Below are 20,000 nucleotides of genomic sequence, written 5' to 3'. Positions count from 1 at the left end.
GATGGTTCGGTCAGGCCCATTTTAAATCTAAAATCCCTAGACCTGTACTTGAAAAGATTCAAATTCAAGATGGAATCGCTCCGAGCGGTGATAGCCTGCCTGGAAGGGGGGGATTTTATGGTGTCACTGGACATAAAGGATGCTTACCTTCATGTCCCCATATATCCCTCTCATCAGGAGTACCTGAGATTCGCGGTACAGGATGGTCATTATCAGTTTCAGAAAAGGATGGTGATCCTGCGCAAGCAAGGAGTCACGATTATCCCATACTTGGACGATCTCCTGATAAAAGCGAGGTCAAGACAACTACTGGAGAACGTGTCACTCTCTGAGAGTGCTTCAGCAACAGAGTTAGATTCTCAATCTGCCAAAGTCACAGTTGGTTCCGACAACTCGACTGACGTTCCTAGGCATGATACTGGACATGGAACAAAAGAAAGTTTTCCTAACGTGGGAAAAAGTCCGGGACCTCCAGAACATGGTCCGAGACCTGCTAAAACCGTAAAGAGTGTCAGTTCATCAGTGCACTCGGGTTCTGGGGAAAATGGTGGCAACTTACGAGGCCATTCCCTTCGGCAGGTTCCATGCAAGGACGTTTCAATGGGATGTTCTGGACAAATAGTCCAGGTCCCATCTACGTTTATCAAAAAATAACACTGTCCCCCAGGGCCAAGGTGTCTCTTCTATGGTGGCTGCAAAGTGCTCACCTTCTAGAGGGTCGCAGGTTCGGCATTCAGGACTGGATCCTGGTAACCAGGGACGCGAGCCTCCGAGGATGGGGAGCAGTAACCCTAGGAAGAAATTTTCAGGGACTGTGGTCAGACCAGGAGTCCTGTCTACACATCAACGTGTTGGAACTAAGGGCCATATACAACGGCCTTCGACAAGCGGAGGGTCTTCTTCGCAACCTACCGGTTCTGAGTAAATCGGACAATGTCACAGCAGTGGCTCATGTGAACCGCCAAGGCGGGACAAAAAGCACAATCGCAATGGCGGAAGCCACCAGGATTCTTCGCTGGGCGGAAAATCACGTAAGCGCTCGGTCAGCAGTCTTCATTCCGGAGCAGACTTCCTCAGCAGACACTATCTCCATCCAGGAGAGTGAAGACTTCATCAAGAAGTCTTTGCAGAGATAACGAGTCTCGGGGGAGTTCCTCAAATAGACATGATGGCGTCACGCCTCAACAAGAAGCTGCGGAGGTATTCTGCCAGGTCCCGGGACCCTCAGGCAATAGCAGTAGACGCTCTGGTAACACCATGGGTATTCCAGTTGGTCTATGTGTTTCCTCCTCTTCCTCTCCTCACAAAAGTGTTGAGGATCATAAGACGAAAAAAAGTACATACAATTCTCATTGTTCCAGACTGGCCACGAAGGGCCTGGTACTCAGATCTTCAGGAGATGCTCACAGAAGATCCTGGGCCTCTTCCTCTGAGAGAGGACCTGTTACAGCAGAGGCCCTGTCTGTTCTAAGACTTACCGCGGTTACGTTTGATGGCATGGCGGTCGAACGCTGGATCCTAGCTGAGAAGGGTATTCCGGAGGAGGTCATACCTACTCTAATAAAGGCTAGGAAGGAGGTGACGGCAAAACATTATCACCGTCTCTGGCGAAAATATGCCTCTTGGTGTGAAACCAAGAATGCTCCTACGGAAGATTTCCATCTGGGTCGTTTTTCTCCACTTCCTACAGACAGGAGTGGATATGGGCCTAAAGTTAGGATCTGTTAAAGTACAGATTTCGGCCCTGTCGATATTCTTTCAGAAGGAATTGGCTTATCTTCCAGAAGTCCAGATTTTTGTAAAGGGAGTGCTACACATCCTGCCTCCTTTTGTGCCCCCAGGGGCACCATGGGACCTGAACGTGGTGTTACAGTTCCTTAAATCACACTGGTTTGAGCCACTTCAAACGGTGGAGTTGAAGTTCTCACCTGGAAGGTGGTCATGTTGTTAGCCTTGGCATCTGCAAGGCGTGTGTCAGAATTGGCGGCCTTGTCTCACAAGAGCCCTTACTTGATTTTTCATGTGGATAGAGCAGAAGTGAGGACTCGTCCTCAATTTTTACCTAAGGTGGTGTCTTCATTTCATATGAAACAACCTATAGTGGTGCCTGTGGCTACGAGTGACTTGGAGGATTCCAGGTCCCTGGATGTAGTCAGGGCCTTAAAGATTATGTAGCCAGGATAGCTAGAATTCGGAAAACAGAAGCATTGTTTGTCCTGTATGCTGCCAACAAGATTGGCACGCCTGCTTCGAAGCAGACTATTGCGCGCTGGATCTGTAACACGATTCAGCAGGCTTATGTTACGGCTGGATTGCCGTTACCGCATTCAGTAAAGGCCCCTTCCACTAGGAAGGTGGGCTCTTCTTGGGCGGCTGCCCGGGACGTCTCAGCATTACAGCTTTGCCGAGCAGCGACTTGGTCGGGTTCAAACACTTTTGCTAAATTCTACATGTTTGATACCCTGGCTGATGAGGACCTAGCATTTGCTCAGTCGGTGCTTCAGAGTCATCCGCACTCTCCCGCCCGATTGGGAGCTTTGGTATAAACCCCATGGTCCTTACGGAGTCCCCAGCATACTCTAGGACGTAAGAGAAAATAAGATTTTAAACCTACCGGTAAATCTTTCTCCTAGACCGTAGAGGATGCTGGGCGCCCGTCCCAGTGCGGAAAATCTGCAAGACTTGTATATAGTTATTGCTTACATAAGGGTTATGTTACAGTTAGAATCGGTCTTGGACCGATACTGTCGTTTGTTCATACTGTTAACTGGTTATGTGTATTCCAGGTTATATGGTACGATTGGTGTGGGCTGGTATGAATCTTGCCCTTAGATTAACAAAATCCTTTCCTCATATTGTCCATCTCCTCTGGGCACAGTTCTCTAACTGAGGTCTGGAGGAGGGGCATAGAGGGAGGAGCCAGTGCACACCATACTAGAAAGTTCTTTTAGGTGCCCATTACTCCTGTGGAGCCTGTCTATACCCCATGGTCCTTACGGAGTCCCCAGCATCCTCTACGGACTAGGAGAAAAAGATTTACCGGTAGGTTTAAAATCTTATTTCTCTGACGTCCTAGTGGATGCCGGGAACTCCGTAAGGACCATGGAGAATAGACTGGCTCCGCAGGAGACATGGGCACTCTAAAAGAAAGATTAGGTACTATCTGGTGTGCACTGGCTCCTCCCACTATGACCCTCCTCCAGACCTCAGTTAGATTTCGTGCCCGGCCGAGCTGGATGCACACTAGGGGCTCTCCTGAGCTCCTAGAAAGAAAGTTTATTTTAGGTTTTTTATTTTACAGTGAGACCTGCTGGCAACAGGCTCACTGCATCGAGGGACTAAGGGGAGAAGAAGCGAACCTACCTGCTTGCAGCTAGCTTGGGCTTCTTAGGCTACTGGACACCATTAGCTCCAGAGGGATCGACCGCATGGAACTGGCCTTGGTGTTCGTTCCCGGAGCCGCGCCGCCGTCCCCCTTACAGAGCCAGAAGCAAGAAGAGGTCCGGAAAATCGGCGGCAGAAGACATCAGTCTTCACCAAGGTAGCGCACAGCACTGCAGCTGTGCGCCATTGCTCCTCATGCACACTTCACACTCCGGTCACTGAGGGTGCAGGGCGCTGGGGGGGTGCCCTGAGGGCAATATATGACACCTTGGCTGGCAAATCTACATCCTATATAGTCCTAGAGGCTATATATTGATGTAAAATTACCCCTGCCAGTATTCCAGAAAAAGCGGGAGAAAGTCAGTTGAAAAAGGGGCGGGGCTTCTCCCTCAGCACACTGGAGCCATTTTCTCTTCACAGTGCAGCTGAAAGACAGCTCCCCAGGCTCTCCCCTGTAGTTTTCAGGCTCAAAGGGTTAAAAAGAGAGGGGGGGCACAAAATTTAGGCGCAATATTGGCGCAGTATATTGTATATACAAGCAGCTATTGGGAAAAATTCACTCAATATAGTGTTAATCCCTAAATTATATAGCGCTCTGGTGTGTGCTGGCATACTCTCTCTCTGTCTCCCCAAAGGGCTGTGTGGGGTCCTGTCCTCAGTCAGAGCATTCCCTGTGTGTGTGCGGTGTGTTGGTACGGCTGTGTCGACACGTTTGATGAGGAGGCTTATGTGATGGCAGAGCAGATGCCGATAAATGTGATGTCGCCCCCTGTGGGGCCGACACCAGAGTGGATGGATAGGTGGAAGGTATAAACCGACAATGTCAACTCCTTACATAAAAGGCTGGATGACGTAACAGCTATGGGACAGCCGGCTTCTCAGCCCGCGCCTGCCCAGGCGTCTCAAAGGCCATCAGGGGCTCAAAAACGCCCGCTCCCTCAGATGGCAGACACAGATGTCGACACGGAGTCTGACTCTAGTGTCGACGAGGTTGAGACATATACACAATCCACTAGGAACATCCGTTACATGATCCCGGCAATAACAAATGTGTTACACATTTCTGACATTAACCCAAGTACCACTAAAAAAGGGTTTTATGTTTGGGGAGAAAAAGCAGGCTGTGTTTTGTTCCCCCATCAAATGAGTGAATGAAGTGTAAAAAAGCGTGGGTTCCCCCGATAAGAAACTGGTAATTTCTAAAAAGTTACTGATGGCGTACCCTTTCCCGCCAGAGGATAAGTTACGCTGGGAGATATCCCCTAGGGTGGATAAGGCGCTCACACGTTTGTCAAAAAAGGTGGCACTGCCGTCTTAGGATACGGCCACTTTGAAGGTACCTGCTGATAAAAAGCAGGAGGCTATCCTGAAGTCTGTATTTACACACTCAGGTACTAGACTGAGACCTGCAGATAGTGCTGCTGCAGCGTGGTCTGTAACCCTGTCAAACAGGGATACTATTTTGCGAACATAAGACGTCGTCTTATATATGAGGGATGCACAGAGGGATATTTTGCCGGCTGGCATCCAGAATTAATGCAATGTCCATTCTGTCAGGAGGGTATTAGAGACCCGACACTGGACAGGTGATGCTGACTTTAAAAGGCACATAGAGCCTTATAAGGGTGAGGAATTGTTTGGGGATGGTCTCTGGGACCTCGTATCCACAGCAACAGCTGGGAAGAAAAAATTTTACCTCCGGTTTCCTCACAGCCTAAGAAAGCACTGTATTATCAGGTACAGTCCTTTCGGCTTCAGAAAAGCAAGCAGGTCAAAGGCGCTTCCTTTCTGCACAGAGACGAGGGAAGAGGGAAAAAGCTGCACCAGTCAGCCAGTTCCCAGAATCAAAATTCTTCCCCCGCTTCCTCTGAGTCCACCGCATGACGCGGGGGCTCCACAGGCGTAGCCAGATACGGTGGGGGGCCGCCTCAAAAATTTCAGCGATCAGTGGGCTCGCTCACAGGTGGATCCCTGGATCCTTCAAGTAGTATCTCAGGGGTACAAGCTGGAATTCGAGGCGTCTCCCCCCCGCCGTTTCCTCAAATCTGCCTTGCCGACAACTCCCTCAGGCAGGGAGGCTGTGCTAGAGGCAATTCACAAGCTGTATTCCCAGCAGGTGATAGTCAAGGTGCCCCTACTTCAACAAGGACGGGGTTACTATTCCACACTGTTTGTGGTACCGAAACCGGACGGTTCGGTGAGACCCATTTTAAATTTGAAATCCTTGAACACATACATAAAAAAATTCAAGTTCAAGATGGAATCGCTCAGGGCGGTTATTGCAAGCCTGGAGGAGGGGGATTACATGGTATCCCTGGACATCAAGGATGCTTACCTACATGTCCCCATTTACCATCCTCACCAGGAGTACCTCAGATTTGTGGTACAGGATTGCCATTACCAATTCCAAACACTGCCGTTTGGACTGTCCACGGCACCGAGGGTCTTTACCAAGGTAATGGCAGAAATGATGATACTCCTTCGAAAAAAGGGAGTTTTTAATTATCCCGTACTTGGACGATCTCCTTATAAAGGCGAGGTCCAAGGAGCAGTTGTTGGTCGGAGTAGCACTATCTCGGGAAGTGCTACAACAGCACGGATGGATTCTAAATATTCCAAAGTCACAGCTGGTTCCTACCACACGCCTACTGTTCCTGGGGATGGTTCTGGACACAGAACAGAAAAAAAAAAAAAGGGTTTCTCCCCCAGGAGAAAGCCAAGGAGCTGTCATCTCTAGTCAGAGACCTCCTGAAACCAAAACAGGTAACGGTGCATCACTGCACACGAGTCCTGGGAAAAATGGTAGCTTCTTACGAAGCAAAATTCCATTCGGCAGGTTCCATGCAAGAACCTTTCAGTGGGACCTCTTGGACAAGTGGTCGGGATCGCATCTTCAGATGCATCGGCTGATAACCCTGTCTCCAAGGACCAGGGTATCTCTACTGTGGTGGCTGCAGAGTGCTCATCTTCAAGAGGGCCGCAGATTCGGCATACAGGACTGGGTCCTGGTAACCACGGATGCCAGCCTTCGAGGCTGGGGGGCAGTCACACAGGGAAGAAATTTCCAAGGACTTTGGTCAAGTCAGGAGTCGTCCCTACACATAAATATTCTGGAACTGAGGGCCATTTACAATGTCCTAAGTCTGGCAAGGCCTCTGCTTCAAAACCAGCCGGTACTGATCCAATCAGACAACATCACGGTAGTCGCCCATGTAAACCGACAGGGCGGCACAAGAAGCAGGATGGCGATGGCAGAAGCCACAAGGATTCTCCGATGGGCGGAAAATCACGTCTTAGCACTGTCAGCAGTGTTCATTCCGGGAGTGGACAACTGGGAAGCAGACTTCCTCAGCAGACACGACCTACACCCGGGAGAGTGGGGACTTCATCCAGAAGTCTTCCAACTGTTGGTAAACCGTTGGGAAAGGCCACAGGTGGACATGATGGCGTCCCACCTAAACAAAAAACTAGATATTGCGCCAGGTCAAGAGACCCTCAGGCAATAGCTGTGGATGCTCTAGTGACACCGTGGGTGTACCAGTCGGTTTATGTATTCCCTCCTCTGCCTCTCATACCAAAGGTACTGAGAATAATAAGAAAACGAGGAGTAAGAACGATACTCGTGGTTCCGGATGGGCCAAAAAGAGCTTGGAACCCAGAACTTCAAGAAATGATATCAGAGGACCCATGGCCTCTACCGCTCAGACAGGATCTGCTGCAGCAGGGGCCCTGTCTGTTCCAAGACTTACCGCGGCTGCGTTTAACGGCATGGCGGTTGAATTCCGGATCCTAAAGGAAAAGGGCATTCCGGAGGAAGTAATTCCTACGCTGATAAAAGCCAGGAAAGAAGTAACCGCAAACCATTATCACCGTATTTGGCGAAAATATGTTGCGTGGTGTGAGGCCAGGAAGGCCCCAACAGAGGAATTTCAGCTGGGTCGTTTTCTTCACTTCCTACAGTCAGGAGTGACTATGGGCCTAAACTTGGGTTCCATTAAGGTCCAGATTTCGGCTCTGTCGATTTTCTTCCAGAAAGAACTGGCTTCACTGCCTGGAGTTCAGACATTTGTAAAGGGAGTGCTACATATTCAGCCCCCTTTTGTGCCTCCTGTGGCACCTTGGGATCTCAACGTGGTGTTGAGTTTCTTAAAATCACATTGGTTTGAGCCACTTAATACTGTGGATTTGAAATATCTCTCGTGGAAAGTGGTCATGTTATTGGCCTTGGCTTCGGCCAGGCGTGTGTCAGAATTGGCGGCTTTGTCATGTAAAAGCCCTGATCTGATTTTCCATATGGATAGGGCAGAATTGAGGGCTCGTCCCCAGTTTCTCCCTAAGGTGGTATCAGCTTTTCACTTGAACCAACCTATTGTAGTGCCTGCGGCTACTAGGGACTTGGAAGATTCCAAGTTACTGGACGTAGTCAGGGCCTTAAAAATTTATATTTCCAGGACGGCTGGAGTCAGGAAAACTGACTCGCTTTTTATCCTGTAGGCACCCAACAAAATAGGTGCTCCTGCTTCTAAGCAGACTATTGCTCGCTGAATTTGTAGCACAATTCAGTTGGAGCATTCTGCGGCTGGATTGCCGCATCCTAAATCAGTAAAAGCCCATTCCACAAGGAAAGTGGGCTCATCTTGGGCGGCTGCCCGAGGGGTCTCGGCTTTACAACTTTGCCGAGCTGCAACTTGGTCAGGGGCAAACACGTTTGCTAAATTCTACAAATTTGATACCCTGGCTGAGGAGGACCTTGAGTTCTCTCATTCGGTGCTGCAGAGTCATCCGCACTCTCCCGCCCGTTTGGGAGCTTTGGTATAATCCCCATGGTCCTTACGGAGTTCCCAGCATCCACTAGGACGTCAGAGAAAATAAGATTTTACTCACCGGTAAATCTATTTCTCGTAGTCCGTAGTGGATGCTGGGCGCCCATCCCAAGTGCGGATTGTCTGCAATACTTGTATGTAGTTATTGCCTAACTAAGGGTTATTGTTGAGCCATCTGTTGAGAGGCTCAGTTATATTTCATACTGTTAACTGGGTATAGTATCACGAGTTATACGATGTGATTGGTGTGGCTGGTATGAGTCTTACCCGGGATTCAAAATCCTTCCTTATTGTGTCAGCTCTTCCGGGCACAGTATCCTAACTGAGGTCTGGAGGAGGGTCATAGTGGGAGGAGCCAGTGCACACCAGATAGTACCTAATCTTTCTTTTAGAGTGCCCATGTCTCCTGCGGAGCCCGTCTATTCCCCATGGTCCTTACGGAGTTCCCAGCATCCACTACGGACTACGAGAAATAGATTTACCGGTGAGTAAAATCTTATTTTTCTGTGTCTACAAACTCACATCCAAATAACTATTCAGGTTTTCTAATTTTGTGGATTACTACTAGATTAGCAAGAGCCGAGTCTTATTTCCACACCAAAAAAAATGGTTTTCCTGTCACTTATTTTAGCCACATCCCAGCAGATACTGAGAGAAAAGATGAGTGCCTTTACCGAATCTTACATGTCAGGTCAGCTCTGATGGTTCTTAAGAAGGATTTTGGTGTTGCAGTCAAGGATCCTTCCCAATCCACTCTCCCTAACTCTTTTTAAAGGGAAATTGCATAATCTATTTCAAATGGATTGGATGGAGATAACTTTAGATAATGAAAGTTGTATCTAATTTTTTGTATTCTAGGCAAAGCTATATTGTTAATCTGCCAGCAGATTTGCAAATAAGGATCAGAAATTACCTAAAGAATACAGAATAAGGGGTATCCAATTACAGGTGAAAATACACCGGGCACGAAAAACGGACGTTTTTCCCGATGTTTCACTATTTATTTATTTATTTATTTTATTTATTTATTTATTTATTTATTTTACAGGCTATCCAGTTTAGTGGTCTGTTAAAAAAAATAAATAAAACCAAAAACCATTATCTCCTAAAAACATACAGGTTCAGTGAAACCTGCTGTTTCCTGGGATTTGGTTTCACCTGTCTGAGGCAATACAATACAAATGGTTTAACAGTGCAACAACAGTGACATATAGCAATAAAAAAGGACCAAAATTTCCAGGGGAGGATGATGATTCCTGAAATGTTAAAGATTATTAAACTGGGGAAAGGACTTCAGAAAACTTCCTACCAAGGAATTGTTGTTTCATCCAGATTAAACGTCCATAGGTGGGATCAACCGGATGTAGACCTGGCTGTCTTCACACTAAGGGCAGATTGGATTTGGAATTCATTGCCTAAGAGGGAATTAATGGTGGACTCAATCACAATGTTTAAAAATGGATTAGATAAATCCTAACTGAAATAAATATCCAAGGATATATCATTTAACGTAAATTCATTTTAGAAAAAACATGATTTATAGTGTTAGTTAGACTTATTAACTTAACCTCAACTGGGTCAGTATAGTTAATATAGTGTTAAATGCAAATTAGCGTAAGAATTATAAAAAAAAAGGTTGAACTAGATCGACATTTTGTCTTTTTTTCAACCTATGTCACTATGGGGTATAGTCCATTCCTGTCGGATCCTTTCCGATGGAAAGGATCCGACAGGTCAGTATTCAATGAGCAGCCAAATCGGTCTGATTTGGCCATTCCCAACAATTGTCACAAGTACCTGGGGAGGCAGACACCGCTCATACCCCATGCTGACAAGACTGCAGTTTCCGACTACAATTGAATACCCCCCATGTATGTCTTGGTAGAACCGCAAAGAAAATTGCTAGGTTGTCAGAAACAGAGGTCTAAAAGCAGTTCTATGCCATTTCCTTTCAATAAAATTTTCATTTGGTTTTCTGATACCTTTTTAGTTACAATGTTACTTGTGCTTAAAAAGGTAAGGGTGGAAGAAGTACAAGCAATTTTTCTAGAGATGATCAAATTTGCAAGCAATACATTTTACCAAATTCGTCCAAAACAGGATTTCTGCCTCAAAGAGTACCTGGTCAGAGTGCACACTTTCATATAGGTTCAACAATTTTGCATCCACGGATACCTCCTACAGATGTAAAGGTTTTGTAGTCTTCTGCATCAGAGTGGTCTGGCCCTTAAGGTGTACTTCTGTATCTCTCAATTGTTAGTGTCACCCAGTGGATGCCAGAGAATGTTAGATTTCTATGTTAAATCTTTATCTTGTTCCACATGGTGTCCTGGTGGTGCCCTTGTCAACATGTTCGGCCCCCCTCCAAGAATATTGCATCTTGGTTGTTCCGTTTTGGTTCACCTGTCCTTATATTGTTAATTGAGCAACTGTGTGTTCTTTGGCTAAGAAATATAGAGGAGGAGGAGCTCAGACTGTAGCCATTTTTTTTTAAATGTATATTGCCTACTTGCACCCTGTACCATTGTTCCAGTACCCCCAAATAGACACATGAAAGGGATTTAACATAAATACCAGTCTAGTATTTAAGGAGGTTTTGCTGTACATAACGTAACTGGAAATATTAATGTTGTTCTCTAACCCATATCTAACATATTGTTTTTGCTCCCTCCAGGTTCAAACTGACCCATCTGGACTCTACATTGCTACCAGTTGTTCAGACAAAAACTTGTCTATCTTTGACTTCTATACTGGGGAATGTGTGGCCACCATGTTTGGACATTCAGGTAGTTTAAATCTGATTTGTAAATGTCCATTTCAGCTTACTGCAATTATTACAATTCCCAAATTACTAACTGCATTGTTTTATTTTCAGAGATTGTAACAGGAATGAAATTCACTAATGACTGCAAGCACCTTATATCAGTGTCTGGTGACAGGTATGGAGGCTTATATTAATAATTACATGGCTTATGGACATAGTTATCAATCCTTTTTTCTTTTTCTAAAGTGATGTGAAAATGAGTGTTTGATATTTTTTTTTTTACATTGTATTAGGATCATTTTAAATGTATCAACATTTTTCCCAATAATCTCCTCCAAGCCCTAAAATTCCCTTGTGGACAATATATAGGCACACCTATGAGATGTGTTATTAACCCAATAGGTGGGTGGCAGATATTTTTCTTGGCAAGAAACAAATGGGGTTTAACCCCCGGTGTCCCACAGCCACCAAACTGTACCTGTACTTATGTAATGGGAATCCAGAGGTCTTAGTTACAGATATTTGCAAATTTATGGCAAGCCACCAGGCCCCAACAAGGCTCCTCTGATTACTGGTGGTCCCGAACACTAGGTTTAAGTCTGGGGCACAGAATCCCCACAAGTCTGCAAAGGTCAGCTGTCTCAGGGTAGCACACACATGAAAAGTGATCCACTAGTGAAGGTGTAATTAAAAGACCTAAAGGATTAATGAAAATGTGAAAGGGGTACTAAATAAATATTATAGTATGCTACCACAAAGCAGCCTGGCCACACTAATCCAGGGGGAACCTCACTCCAGACACATCCCTAGTACTAATAACAGCCCTTCCAGGTCATATATTACTATTTTTATTTATATAGTGCACACACATTCCGCAGCGCTTTATAGAGAGAATATTTGGTCATTCACCTCAGTCCCTGCCCCAGTGGAGCTTACAATCTTTATTCCCTCCCACATGTACACACAGACACATTCATGCTAGGGTTAATTTTGTTGGGAGCCATATAACCTACCGGAATATTTGTGGATTGTGGGAGGAAACCGGAGTACCCGGAGGAAACCCACGCAAGCCTGGTGAGAATGAACAAACTCAACACAGTTAGGGCCATGGTGTGAATCGACCCCATGACCTCAGTGCTGTGAAGCAGTTTTGGTAACCATTACACCATCTGGGTTTTTTTTTTGTAATGTATGTTATGCAATGTGCGTTTATTTGTTGATGTTTTATTTGTGTTTCCAAAACCAGTAAAGACCATTTACACTAAAAAATATAAAACTTGCCTCCATTTAGGGTTTGGTGATCTGATGAGCTCCTCTGTGAGCCGGTCAGCTGATTGCAGTGCTTCTCCTGTGACCCCGGTCATTAATCTTGTGTAGTGAAACTCCCGGCCAGCATCTCATTTACAGCACAGAGCAGATGACTCGGGTCACAGAGAGGAAGCACAGTGATTGGATGACTGGCTCATGAAGGAGCTCACCAGATTACCGATTGCTGTAGGATTACTAAAGGGCTGAAATAGACACTTTTAAAGTCTTAAATCGAATACACCGTTGGGGTCTCTACTGCTTAGTACAGACAAAGAGCTTTAGGCATTAGTGTGTTGCTATTGCTTGTTTGTGTGCATGCCTCAGATTGGTCTGTGAAATTACCAGTTTTGTTTGCCACTGTACTTGCACCTAATTGCAGAATGTGCTGCAGTGGTCTTGCGCAGCGGTCGCAGTGAGGATTTATTTGCATAGTGAGCGGCAACGGGGAGTGACCACTACAAATGCAGGCACGCTACAAACATGTCAGTGGCGTGTTACAGCTTGCAACTACAGTCCCGTGCACACTAAAAATGTATCCTTCATCTTACTTCCAGCAGGCATGCTTCTGACCATGGGCAGGATATAATGAAGTCCGAGTTAGGCCGACGTGCGGGATGCCAGCAGAACTCTGATTTTTTTTTTTTAAAGTGGCAATCCTGTACAGTGCATAGTTTAGCCTTGTACATGATTGCCCCTTTAAAAAAAATCCGAGTTTGTACGGCCACCGACCTCGGAATACATTACATCCCCTCCCCATATGTTTATTGAGAAGGTTGAGGATTGACCGATGTTCGTCCGATGGTTGCATCTTTGTACGCAAGTGACGGGTCAGAGATGCTGCCAGTGGTCATCCCAATACAAATCTCGCCGGCTGTGATATTTGTATATTTTTGCACACCCACGTTGTATGGGGCACAGATGTGACGGCATTTGCAGTGGTCTCTAAGTCAGTCCATTATTTCGAAATCAGGCTCATGCTCATATTAAGTGTCAAGTAACTAGTATTAGAATTTCTCTTGTGTGCGCCCATCTCACACAGTGCACTTTAATATTGTCATGAAAATAACAAGTGACATTCTTTCTACAGCTGTGTTTTCATCTGGCGTCTCAGCTCAGAGATGACTATCCGTATGCGCCAAAGACTGGCTGAAATGAAGCAGCGTGGGAAGGTGGTGGAGAAATACACACCGCACAAGACGACAAGTGCAAGGTAGGGAGTTTGTGATGAGGGTTGTGTCTCTTACTACTTGCTGTGTAGGCCCTGCGATACTAGAATGATTTCTTTTGTGTGCAGTGACTGTCAGATCTGTGTTTTGTTTTGTTTTATATTGACAAAACAGTCCAAAAATACCCATGTATTATGCACTCGGTAGTCGTAATTTTAAATGTAACATTACTGAACTTTTTACTTGGTGTTTGTAAAATAAGCCCATTTATTCCGCCACAGACTATTCTCCCTCTGTGGGTGTCCACGACACTCATAGAGGGAGAATATAACCTGTTGCGAGCACTTTTAGTGCTCACCCTGCTGCCGGCATACTGCTGGCCGGGATGCCGCTGTCTGTATACTGACGGCCGGCGTCCCAGTCGCCGGTGTTTCATACTGAAGATTAAATTTGGGCACTTCTGTAGGTAGCCAAGTGTGATCAGATCCGGATATTGGGCCTAATTCAGAGTTGATCGCAGCAGCAAATTTGGTAGCAGTTGGGCAAAACCATGTGCACTGCAGGGGGGGGAGCAGATATAACATGTGCAGAGAGAGTTAGATTTGGGTGGGTTATATTGTTTCTGTGCAGGATAAATACTGGCTGCTTTATTTGTACACTGCAATTCAGATTTAAGTTTGAACACACCCCACCCCCAAATGTAACTCTCTCTGCACGTTATATACTCCCACCCCCCCTGCAGTGCACATGCTTTTGCCCGTTAGCTAACAAATTTGCTGCTGCGATCAGGTCTGAATTAGGCCCATAAAGCACATAACCAAGCATCCTAGCATTACAGGGCCTATTAAATTGCATTAACAGGCCAATAGCATCTATCTTCTTATCACATTTGGCAAAAAGACAGGTGATGATCCAGTTGGTTTGATCAGATTAGGACTGGGATTTGGTGAAATGGTCAAATACAGTCCTGCATTGGGCGGTTGCCCAATATCGCAGCTTGTTCATTGGGTTTGTATTTTTAGCCAGTTGTTTTTTTAGGATTGTTCGGATAGAAAAGAGAACTGGGATCCCCTCTCTATATACATGTTTCTCTTTTTGAAAAGTGCTGTACAGTATGTAGTACATTAACTTCTTAGGAACATGAAAAGGATGTGTTAAGGTGCCTACACACTTAGTGATATAGTAAACTATGTCGCTCCTTTTCCCCCTCCTGAGTGATAGTTACTGTATTGCCCAGTGTATATGCAGCTGATGAGGAGCGATGCGCGGCCCTGCGGGTCATTAGCGACCCTCGGACTCAGCCGTGCATGGAGCTCAATTTGGACTCATCATCCGAAGCTGCACGCTCCATCCGGCTGCGGCATGACGTCACTGTGCGGTATCACTAGTGCTATCACACAGTGTGTATGCCTGCCATCAGGTGGCCTGGTCCGGGAGGGGAAACACTTATACTGTCTTGTTGAACTTTTTTATGTTTTTGTTTTTAAGTTTGATACATAACTCAAGACCTGGTTGTGGTAGTAATGTGTCTTAATGGTTGCAGACGAGAGACCATTGCTGTAATGTGTCCAGTTCCGGTGCTGTCTTCTGATAGTGACAAAGAAGGGATTGATGAAGGGAGTGATGAAGAGATGAATAGTAAGTAATTACGACTTGCAGCCTTACGTTGCCTGTGGTCACTGGTCTTGTTGGGGTCTAATATTCTTATATGTAAATTAGGTAGTAGATTGTCCTCTCTAATGAAATGTAAAGATCCTCCAATGCCTTTTACTGTTTATAGGGGGTCATTCTGTCCTGATCGCTCGCTGCCGTTCATCGCAGCGCAGCGACCAGGTCAGAAGTGTGCATGCGGCGTCGGCACATGCGAGACAGCCGACGGCTGTCGTTGCCTAGCGATCGCCTCTGCCTGGTTGACAGGCAGTCGCTGGACGTGAGGGGGTGGCATGGCGGCGTTATGCCCCTGTTTTGTGGGCACGGTCCAGCCAACACAGGCATGGCCGGACCGTGCGGGGGCGGGCCGCAGCAACTGCGTGACATCATACACAGCCGCTGTGACCCGGGCAGTGACGAGGAACTCCCGGCCAGCCGCAGGAGCTGCGCTGGCCGGGAGTTACTCCAAGTACAAAAGCATCACCGCTGTGCAATGCTTTTGTACTTGTGTGTGGGGGGGGCCGGCCTGACATGCGGGACGGACTAGCTGCGATCAGGTCGGAATGACCCCCACCGTCCTCTAGACACTTTGTAGTCACTCTGGGGTAGAGTGCGGGCCTCCCTTTCTGTTTGTGCTGGGAGAACTGTTTTTAGTTGCAGCGGAAGCTCTTTTAGGGCTGCCCCTGGTGGCTTTGTTTATTGGGGTGGGGTGAGTGTTTTTTTATTTCGTATACAAGCTCTGGACAGCAGCTGCTACTAAGTACCTGATGCTGAGTCTTTCCATACTGCTAATGCTTGGTGGGCGGGGGGGGGGAATAGGAGCATGGCCCCAGCTCCCCTATGCTGGAGACTCCGGTGAGCAGGCTCTATGTACAGCCAGTAGGGGCTATGGTGGTCTTTGGGCTAGGTCCTGTGGGGAGGTGTTTACCCCCTCCTCGTGTACCTTCTCCATTGGTACCTCTCACATACTATCCAAAAAGCTGCTAGAAGAATCAGCCGTTTTATCGATTTCAGCACCGTCTTCACCCAGTGATGAACCAGATTTGGGGGTGATTTTTGGAGTTGCTAGTTCCCTCAGATTTACGTGACTCAAGGGTCAAATTTCTTTTCTCTCTAATATTTTAGCTGTTCAGCTGCTTTTCCATCATGTCTGAAAAGAGAGCACAGGCTGGGATGGCTACTCCAATTGAGGGCTCACCTCCCACGCTAAGTTGACAGTGTCACCTGCTTCGCCAGTGACCTCTGCCTCGAACCTGGGCCAGGTCCTGGGCCTTCTTTAATCAGCTTATTAGATGGTGTCTAAATCCTTGGAGTCCAGTGTTGAGAAGGAAGGGGGGGGAGACGACTTCTCCAGGGGTCTTCTGGTTCAATATCCTCCACATTTGGTTGCCCATGAGCATCCGGTCAGGAGGCTCCAGATTATTATTTTTTTTAGGATTGCCCTGTCCGTGCAAAGGCTGTGGAGCAAGGTGGTTTGAGACATAGTCCATTTGGGGGACACTGGGAGCCTTCCCTATATACTCTTGTTACATTTTTGTTTTTTATTTTCACTTACCTGGGCTCCTGACAGGCATATAGGGTATAGTGGGAAGCAGCACAGACCAGTGAATCAGCATTAAAGTGCCTGTACCATTATACCCCAATATGAGAAGTGTCCCCCCAAGGGATTGAAGGAAATCTCTTTAACAGAAGTACAGATATCCTCCTATTCTCTTTCTCTTGCGTAGGCTCTGAGAAGCCAACTACTATAACAAACTCATTTGGTAGAAGTGGATCTTACTGGGAGATGAAAAGGGTAAGTCTGTAATTTATTCTCTTTGTTGAATGCTTGACTATTGTACATTACTACAGCCCTCGAGTAGTGGTCTCCACGAATAGAAACCTCAGGGCTGAATTACACTGAACACATTGCCTAGGTCAATTTATGGGGCATACTAACTAGATACTAGTACATGTCCTCTCTTTAATAACTACTAGTACAATAGTATGGGTTTGGCTTTTTTTTTTGTTTTTTTGTTTTTTTTTCTTCCATGAATGTTTTCCTATGTGCAATTTGTTGTATTTAATTTCAGGGGAAGGAGACAGCAGTTCCACAGCGCTCGGACTCTCTTGATAAGACACCCAGACAGCGCGTTCGTTGGTCTCAGCCTGCTGGAAACATCGACATGATGGTCAAGTCCATGCTTGATCTCCGCCAGCTAGATTGTTTCTCACCAAGTGATGACCTTGTAGGACATCTAGGTCTGGAGGAGCAGGAAGCAAACTTTGTAGCTTCCAGTGTGCCAGCTGACATGGTAAGACATTTGGTGGATTAAAGGGGCAGTCGCTTAAAATTATTCGGTGCTCCTTACGAACATAACACAAAGTTAATGGGGGAGCATATTATATATATTTTTTCTTTTCAGGTTTAGTGCTACTAAAATGTATGAAAAATGAAAATGTGCTTTCATTTAACACCATGTGCAATAATCGCTCTCCGCATGTGCGATAATCGCTCTCCGCATGTGCGATAATCGCTCTCCGCATGTGCGATAATCGCTCTCCGCATGTGCAATAATCGCTCTCCGCATGTGCAATAATCGCTCTCCGCATGTGCAATAATCGCTCTCCGCATGTGCAAAAATCATAGAAAAATAGGATTTTATTTTTAATATACATTAAATCCTTCTCTCATTACATTATTGAACACTGAATTCCATGACTCATAGCTATGTCTACATTATTGTTTACTAACATCTGTCCTCCAGGCACACTAAGGGTTATATTTACTAAAGTTTGGGATTTTAGAAGTGGAGATGTTGCCCATAGTAACCAATCATATTCTAGCTGTTAGCTAGGCACTAGATAAGTAGAATCTAAGTGGTTACTATGGACGGCATCCCCACTTCTAAAAAACCTGCATTTTAAGAAAATATACCCCTAACAGTCCAGGTTATGGTGATATCCATGCTTGCGCACAGATGGTTAATGAAAATAACTGAGGTACTAATTAAGTAACCGGTGCTCCAGTATGGCTTTCCTTAAAACCTGGTCTGTTTGCCTTGAGGACCATTGTTGGGAAAGGCTGGTCTAGATTGCTAACTGAAGTTCCCATTGTATATAGCAGGGGTGGGGAACCTCTGGCCCAGCCAAGGCAGCTGCCGAGTGTAAAGCCGCCCGCCACGCACAGCATCATGGGGATGTAGTTTTCTCACACTGTGCACTGTATTCAGTGTACAGTGTGAGAAAACTACACCTCCCATGATGCAGTATGCGGCTGACTGGTCCGGGAGATGATATGAGGCAGCTTTGGAGAGAGAGGTCTGCTCTGCTGGCTGAGGGCGGGAGGAATGGCTGTGCTGTGGTGCGGAGCGGATTCAAGACCTGAATCAGTGGTGTGCAGGAGTCTGGATGGGAACTGACTTGCAGTGGTGGGGAGTGCCTTGCTGGCACTATACTCTGGCATTGTGTGTCTGTCATTACTGGGGGCAGCTATTACTGTGGCCATTATGTGTAAGGGCACACCTACTTTCCTAAGAGAGCGTGCGCATTGGCGGAGGACAGGGGAGGGGTGCTTAAATATTGGCCCGCGAATGATGTTGAAAAAAATCCAAATGGCCCTTGGCAGAAAAAAGGTTCCCCACCTCTGGTATATAGTGTCGTTGCGACGCCTCAACAAGCTGGGTGGAAGATGGATGAAAACTTTAAATTCGATGTACTTTTTCATATTTCATGATTCTGATTTGGGAGAAAAGCAGGAAAGAGCGAGTGACTGTGCACCTTGGTAAGACCTTGCTGTACTGCAGCTGGGGCAGATGTCAGATCTGCAGAGGGATGTAGATGGGAGAGGGACGTGTCCATACTAAAATCGAAATTGCATTGTGAAAATAAAGCGGTTTAGCATTTGTGGACTACATGCTAAAGCAGCCAGTATTTACCCTGCATGCAAAAATAATAAATGTACCTGCATCTCTTGCATTGCAACATGGTGTGTCCAGGTACATTTACTTGCTCTTTTTTGTTTTATTACCAACTTAGAATTAGGGCCCTTGGTCACTAAGATGCCTTCTCTCAACATCTGCAATTACTGGGCTCTAGCTAGTAGGAACCAGTGCACTTCTGTGGGGATGTAATGCTACTGGATGCTCCAATTTTGTCTATTTATGCAGTGAGGCTTGGGCGTGTCTCGGGTGACGCTCACACATGACTTATAGACTAAAGGGCCCTACACACTGGACGACATTTTAGAAAGATATAGTGTTCAGTGTGGCGGCACGGACCGCAGTCATTCTGGAAAAAACGTTCAGAGTTCATATCATTCATCGTTCATATCGCCCAGTGTGTAGGGCCCTTTACTCTGGGCTGTTATTGCCTGGATGGCAAAGTTAAAGAGAACATTCCAAACAAAAATAGACATTCTTGGACCCTAACGCTGCCTAGACCTAGTTCATCTCACTAGTCCCCAACCAGAAGGTTTCCCCGCTCATTGGAAATGGCAAAATTATCATTTATAAACCTGTGCTGCACCCCAGCTCTGACTGGGATCAAACCCATGTCTCCAGACAGCTTTCTTGTTTCTTATATAAAGCGGATTAGACCAGAAGCTCCTGTTTTGCTTACTAGAGACACCGCCAATATTTAACTCTTCATACTAATTCAGGCTTATTTTTCTTTCCACATTTTAGGACCCATTTGTTCCCATAAACAGCCATGCTCGGCCACGGGTGATTCGGCTCATGTCCTGTGAGGAAGGTGTCTTTAAACAGGAGTTAGATACTCCAGAAGGCAAAGACTGTGTCATCTACCCTGAGGCTGAGGAGGTGCAGGCTCTAGATTTATGCAGGTACTCTTCATGAACTCCAGTGCACTCATATTGTTAGCACAGTCAGCTCCTATTCCCACAGGATAAACATGGGTCTGATCACT

The 20,000-nt window shown here is 46.2% G+C and overlaps 1 protein-coding gene across 5 annotated transcripts in view; it reads left to right on the top strand.

The window, feature by feature from the left end:
• Positions 1–20,000, top strand: part of MAPKBP1 (mitogen-activated protein kinase binding protein 1) — a 373,799-nt gene that overhangs the window by 295,314 nt on the left and 58,485 nt on the right. For all 5 annotated transcript variants that reach the window (XM_063947904.1, XM_063947905.1, XM_063947901.1 and 2 more), the window contains exons 18-24: positions 10,882–10,993; positions 11,083–11,146; positions 13,367–13,489; positions 14,989–15,083; positions 16,823–16,890; positions 17,168–17,389; positions 19,760–19,917. In XM_063947904.1, the coding sequence (XP_063803974.1) occupies positions 10,882–10,993; positions 11,083–11,146; positions 13,367–13,489; positions 14,989–15,083; positions 16,823–16,890; positions 17,168–17,389; positions 19,760–19,917 (842 nt within the window). The remainder of the gene's footprint in view (positions 1–10,881; positions 10,994–11,082; positions 11,147–13,366; positions 13,490–14,988; positions 15,084–16,822; positions 16,891–17,167; positions 17,390–19,759; positions 19,918–20,000) is intronic.

This window comes from Pseudophryne corroboree, chromosome 12 (assembly GCF_028390025.1).
Source record: "Pseudophryne corroboree isolate aPseCor3 chromosome 12, aPseCor3.hap2, whole genome shotgun sequence".
Lineage (NCBI taxonomy): Eukaryota > Metazoa > Chordata > Amphibia > Anura > Myobatrachidae > Pseudophryne > Pseudophryne corroboree.
Note: the sequence above shows the minus strand (reverse complement) of the source record. Positions and strands in the feature narration are given on the sequence as shown.